The sequence below is a fragment of the Fulmarus glacialis genome, unplaced genomic scaffold, assembly GCF_000690835.1.
Source record: "Fulmarus glacialis isolate BGI_N327 unplaced genomic scaffold, ASM69083v1 scaffold31699, whole genome shotgun sequence".
NCBI lineage: Eukaryota > Metazoa > Chordata > Aves > Procellariiformes > Procellariidae > Fulmarus > Fulmarus glacialis.
Genome location: NW_009235772.1, coordinates 69,252 through 75,953, shown reverse-complemented (window position 1 = coordinate 75,953; position 6,702 = coordinate 69,252). Strand labels below are relative to the sequence as shown.

General features: G+C 44.2%; 1 protein-coding gene across 1 annotated transcript; it reads right to left on the bottom strand.

Annotated features, from left to right (window-relative positions):
* Positions 1-2,274: 2,274 nt before the first annotated feature.
* Positions 2,275-6,279, bottom strand: GJA8 (gap junction protein, alpha 8, 50kDa). Its single transcript, XM_009586146.1, has 2 exons — positions 6,244-6,279; positions 2,275-3,705 (listed from the first exon to the last, which is right to left on the bottom strand). Exon 2 carries the CDS (start codon positions 3,693-3,695, stop codon positions 2,499-2,501), a length of 1,197 nt encoding a protein of 398 aa, XP_009584441.1. The 5' UTR covers positions 3,696-3,705; positions 6,244-6,279; the 3' UTR covers positions 2,275-2,498.
* Between the last annotated feature and the right edge of the window lie 423 nt (positions 6,280-6,702).

Here is a 6,702-nt window from a genome sequence, read left to right as displayed (position 1 = left end):
CATGTCAGAGGCCAGGAACAGGGATGATTATTAAAATACTTTGTATGTAAAAGGGCTTGTCAAATAATTAGAAGTAAACAAGGGTGGGGTGATTCATCTAGTCCATTGGTATCTGGAAGGGTCAGATGCTCTGAAGAAGGTGGAAGATACCTCATTCTAAACTGTTACAGATATATTTTTTTTACCTACAGGAAAGTGTGTTTCCAACCCCCTTCAACGAGTGGGCTGGTTTATGCTTACAACCATTAAAACTCTCTTATATCTTCCTGTGAAGAAAATAAAAAGTAATAGATCCCATCTCGTTTCTGTATTGAGAGTGGATAAATGGTAGCCTCCAGATTTTCCCTCTGCATGTTTCTTCGCATATGTTGCTTTGTCATATTCCTTCCTAAAACTGAGGAGGTACCACCTTCCAGTCTTCCTTCACAAGGAAGGACAACCTAACAGCCTTTGTCCAGGGAGCAAAGATTTTGACCTCAGGCTGCAAACCTTGGGAAAATACACAGGCCCAAGAGGAGCAAAAGGATTAATAGTATTAAAAAAAAAAAAAAATACATGGCACTGCTATGGTGCTGAAGAACCCCAACGCACCCTACAAACTTTCTACATATGTACAGCTTGCTTCACCCGGCAGCGAAGTCCAGCCACCTTCGTGCTCGTATAGGGCAGCTGCGTAACGGGAACTCCACCAAACAGGTTAGATCAGCAAGTGACAGAACTGATTGTACTGGTGGCTGCCTGGGCTGGGACGTGGGGCAGCAGGACCGGAGGTGTGAGCCCAAGCCTACCCAGAGCTCTCTCAGACACCCATTTGACTTCAATGGGCTTTGAGTCAGCCCTGCTACAGTGGGAGACTGCAGCGGGTCTTTTCTAGCTACTGGCAGGATGAGTTTTATGCATTATGCCAAAGACCTTTTTTTTCCTGACCTGGATTAGAGCCTGCCCTGGGAACAATGGGATGGGCTGCAGCCCAGCAGAAAGAATTTGCTAAGCTGGCAGGGTCTGAGGTTTGCAGAGCAGAGCAAATGAGAGTGCATACCTGCACTTTCCTGGCATGAGGCTCAGTTTTGGGGGGACATAACTGTTAACCTGAAGCTTTTGAACGCATTGCTGCACTGCCCCAGCCAAAAGGTGCTGCTGTAGTCCTAAAATTAGAAATCCACAGACATTTAAACATTTGCAAGCACATGGTTTTCTGCCTTTTGTAACAAAAAAGATTTTGCTGAGGCTCTGAGAGTTCTGTACAGACCCGTTGGCACAAAAGGTCTAAATCGTCTTTTGAAAGGCCTTGTTTTACTCAAGACTTTGGCATTTAATAGAGAAGTAGACCACTGGATGGCTCCCGTCTGTCAAATTAGAAACAAAGGATGTCAGAAGACTATTATCATATCAGACTTTTCAAACTTGAACAACCAGTTTTGTATTTCGAGGTTTAAATAGTCACATAGTTACCCAGACCCCTGGTGTAGGTTCTCAGGTGCCTTCAGGACTCTGTACCTGAGATTTGCTGAGTGCCTGTAAGTCTGGGAGCTCCAGGAACTGAGCACATGTCAGGGTCATGCCGTGAAGGCTTATATTTGCTTTCATGCTCTGGGGGCTGTAGCTGTTTCCTCCTTTCACAGAAGCCTTCCCATGCTTTCTTTGCTAAATCGAGTTTCAGATCTTTAACTCACAAGACTACAAGTAAAAAATACCACTTGAATTTATTCTTTCCAGTGCTTTGAAATAGGCTTGGGGCTGAATGACCCTCTTGGGAACAAATAATCCATCTGTGGGCACCTGCTAAATCCTAGTAGAGAGCTACTGTTAACCTTGCCCACTGTCAATGTCACTTGAAGAGCAGAAATATTTTTGGCAAAGGGAAAATATTTTTACCTAACTCAGATTTGCATTCACAGAGAAGTTGGGGACATTTTGGCCTTCATTTTCTGAATAGAGAGGGGAAATAGTGCTTACTATTTTAGTGTACTGATGCTAAGCACAGAATTCACTTTGTGAATTAAATAACTGCAATTCCCCGCCAACAGCGAAGGGGAGATCTGCTCAGCATGCCATAAGTGGAAACAGAAGAAGAAATACTAGATACAGTTGTCGATCAGTCTTCCCCCTTGCTGGCTGAAGGAACAGATCCTGCCCACGTTCCTAGAGAAATGTGGAACACAAAGCTTCCAGTAAATACATTCACAGTGGTGACATTTGGCTTTCACTGCCACATTAGGTTTTAAAAGACATCAGGTATGTGTACAGTGTAGATATTACTGTAAGGAGTGAGCTGGCATGTGGAAACAGGGAAAATGTTCCTTTTCAAATGGACATACAGGGCAAATAAGGCACAGATACCATGATAGTACCTTTCCAGTTGAGAATCTCAAGAGGAAATAATATTCAAATGGCCATTTTAGCACTTTGCTTAAAAATATCTTTTGATTCTTTCTCTCTCTCTCTCTCCTTTTCTCTTCAACCTTTTCTTTTTCATGTGCTCTCCATATCTTGCACCTTCATACAGTCAAATCATCTGACCTGGCCCGGCTGCTGGCTTTACTTAGCCTGCTGAGGGGTCTCATATCAGTGGCGAGTTTAGCGGGCAGTGAAGGCCCTTCCACTTCGTTGGTCACCACCTCCTCTGCTTTCTTCACCCCTGGCTCTTCCTGAGGACCCGGCAGCTCCTCTTCTTGTTCCTCCTCCTCTGCTCTTACCTTCTCCTCTTCCGGTTCCTTTGCTTGTGCATACGATGGTAACCTCTCATCGAATGCCCTGGAGAGATCTTCCAATGGTCCCATCCCAATCTTCTCCTCAAACTCATTGAAGGCTGAGGGAAGGGGACTGGGCTCAACCCCTACTTCCGTGAGAGGGAAGTAGTGGGACACCGGCTTCTCTTCTTCCAGCAGCTTGTAGCCTTTGGTCTTTGGGATAGAGGGGACAGTGATGGCAGGGAGGGGCTTCTCCGGGACCTCCCCTAGCTGTTCCTCCGCTGGCCTTCTCAGAGCCCTCCGGATCCTTTTCAGGATCAAGTGACTGATCTCCACCAGGTTGAGGAAGAGGGACACGGAAGCCACCACCAGCATGAACATAATAAAGATGGTCTTCTCCGTGGGCCTGGAGACAAAACAGTCCACAAGATTGGGACAGGGCCACCGCCCACAGCGGTAAAGGGGGAGAATTCGGAAGCCATACAGGAAATACTGACCTACTATGAATCCCACCTCAAAGAGGGTTTTGAAAATGATGTGGAAGATGTAGGTTCTCAGGAGGGTACCTTCCAGGCGAAACTTTTTGGTGCCATCAGGGTTGTTGCCTTTGTTTTGATCTGGAGCCAGGGGCAGCTTCTCTTCATCCACCTCTGCTTGCTGACGCCTCTCAGCTTCCTCTCTCTCTCTCCTCTTCTCCTCCATGCGGACATGGTGCACTGCATGCCCAAAGTACATTAGTGAAGGCGTGGATACAAAAATGATCTGCAGGACCCACAGCCGGATGTGGGAGATGGGGAAGGCCTCATCATAGCAGACGTTCTCGCAACCAGGTTGCTGGGTGTTGCACACGAAGTCTGACTGTTCGTCTCCCCACACTAGCTCGGCAGCTGTTCCCAGGATCAGGATGCGGAAAATGAAGAGCACTGTGAGCCAAACTCTCCCGATGACAGTGGACTGCTCATTCACCTGCTCTAAAATGTTCCCCAAGAAACTCCAGTCACCCATTTCTTACTGTCTAAGGAAAGAAAAGAGAAAGAGAATGACCACAAATTATGCTAAATTTAAAAGATTTCAGGTTTTCCCACTGATGCCTGTTGTTGCTTTCAACTAGTATTTCCCTAATATGCTTCGAGAACAAAAAGAAGGTTGCTTGCTTGCTTTCTTGCCTGATAACCGTGATTTATTAGCAGAAGAAGGGCTGGGAAGCCAGAGCAAACGGTTTGCTAAATTCTTTCTTCCCTGGCTCTAAATGGGCAATTACTTTTCAGCCGGGCAGTATATTTAACTCCTCCTCCAGGTAAGAGTCTTCTGTGGTGCCTTGTAGGCTCAGTTCCATGAGCCTGCTTAGATTTTGTACACGTACAAACACTCGCCAGCACCACAGAAATACAGGTTTATCAGCATGCAGCCGCACTGGTTAGAAAAGACACTGAAGCTTTCAAGCACCCAAGCTCTTCTGCAGCAGAACCACACATGGGTCAAACAGATCTCAAATTGGTGCCCACCTTGCACCTACACAAACCTGAATTCTCTATAGGTTGCATATATTAATTCTACATTAGAAATCACTCTGTTAGGTAAGAATAGCAATTACAACACCATTACTATGTTAGTAATACTGTATAAGCTTAATAACTACCATATATACTAGTTTTGCTATATAGTATGCATTATATACAATGTAATTATTCAGTGCTATTGGCGCTATTCATTGTATCCTCTTCTGAAGTCAGTTGCCACACTGACATTGGAACCAACCTGGAGAAAATCACTAAGATCTATAACTGGGACTTAAAATACTATTTTCTCTCTCTAAAATGTCAGTGCAGCTATCTCAGGCTAACACAGAGCTGGAAGCCAGCTACAGATATCCTATTGGAAAGCTAAGAAAGTAGTCCATTTTCAAGTAATGCAAGTCAAACGTTACATCTGTCAGTATTTTTGCATGATAAGAAATTGTTCTTGGGCCAGGACTTCATCCTGTGTATCCTAAACTTCCCACTATATAATTTTAGGCAAGGAAAAATCTATGAATGAGGGAAATAAAGAGGAAACTTATTTGGGGTGGGCTAGTTTAACACATCACAGCAGTCTGAAGTCTCTGAGGAATGCAGAACATTACAGTGATCCAAAAAGACTGACTTATGGACCATGACATAAGTGAAACAGGGAACATTATTCATAAAATAGCTGTTCACAGGGATCTAGAAGTTCATCTCTTAGATACTACCTCCATCTATGATGCAGATCCTCCATCTATAATGCAGACACACATACACAAGTGCTGGGAAAAAGAAGGTACAGTCAACAGCATGGAAATCTGAGTATCTAACTTCTCTCCTCCTTCAGATACCGCTGGGATATATTTGTAATGCCATATGTTACAACACACCAACGCATACCAGTCTGTTTCAACTACTATGTGTACGTATTCACACATAGACAAACACACAAAATATTGAGAGTTCTATGGCTCTGGGGAAAATCACAAATTTTCAACCAAAAAAATCCTTCTGATGTTATTTTTCTAAAACAAGATGGACTCATTTTCCTTGCCTTCAAACCTTGTAAAATTTTAACCCCAGACACCCATGTTAGAAAACAAAGAACAGAACGCAGTCCTTCAGCTTGCACAAACACCTTGCATGCGTAAGCAGCAAACATATAATTTAATCACCGAAGAAAATTGCTACTTTCTCAGTCATTAAAGTTGTGTAAAAGAGTGTGTTAATGTCAGCACTTACATTAACAAGTCTAGCAGAAGATTATGCTGTTTACATACATTATCTAAACTGATTTAAACATTCTCTTTCTGCAAATTCACAGAGCAAAGTACACCCGACAGTTACCAATCATGTGCAACTCTGTAAAAAACATGACTATACACAATATAAACTTCATTGTCCCCCAGGCACCGCAGTTAACTCCATCCCTTTCTTTCTTTGTGAGTCACACTGATATCCACAGCTACCATTTGAACATTTCCACTGCAGCACGCAAGAGCGACATTCTAGATGTGATAAACCTTATCATACGGAAAACTCGCTGTACAAGAGAAGGAAAAATGTTTCCTGTTTAACTCCATCAAATGTCTCACTTGCGGCTTGCTACATTTGGCTAAACTCTTCCCGAGATCACTTCTGAACTAGTCACGTTTTTCAAAAATCTGCCATGACCACCCTCTCTCTTTTCTGCAAGTGAAGTGGTTCGAGGTTGCTCAATCAGTTCAGCTGCAAGGAACAATTTTGGGTGGACTGAAGATGAGTGGTACAACCAGTTCAAATGTCTAGGATTCCACCTGTAAGCAGTCGGCCCCTCAAGTCTCAAAAAAGGTGCAAGCGATGAATTTAGGCAGTCACCTTTTCCCTTAAATTGCCTGTCACGAGTAAAAGAGCAGGAGACCACCGAAGCCCACTCAGAGTCAACAGACTCGTGTTCTTAACTTACACGGGCTTGTTGCAAACCCCTACCCTGCACTTCCAGACGTTGCAACCTGAGCTCACTACCAGCGAAAAAGACTGTATAGATTAAGGACGTTGAGCAAGCAACTTGCCGCTGTGAAAGGCTCCACCGAAGAAATGTGTCCCCCTCCTCTCTTGGCACTCTGCAGAAAAGAGTGAACTTTTGTCTCTCTTCTTCCCTACCCTAAAAGTCCCAATCTTGTCGCACGACTGAGCAGATATGACTGAATTGGCTCTGATGGTGGGTTTTAGTTGCCCTGCAATATTTAAGCTCCGAGCCAGACGGCTTTATGAAGTGAGTGACAGTTAGTGACGTGAGGAACAATAGGGAGAAAAAAATAGAGAAAGAGAGGCAGAGGCACAGAGAGGAGAATCCACTGAACATGAAAAAGCAGAGGGGGGAGAGGAACAGGCCAGGCAGTGAAAACCTAATACATGCATAAATGGGAGTTTGCACAGTTAAGCAGGGACCAAAGCATCTCTGCAATTCTGCCATAGTTCAGCACAGCTCTGTGTGTGTTCCCACTCGCTAGTCTTTAGGCATCATGGCA

Coding starts and splice junctions, on each gene's coding strand:
- GJA8 (XM_009586146.1), bottom strand. CDS start 3,695: ATGGGTGACTGGAGTTTCTTGGGGAACATTTTAGAGCAGGTGAATGAG.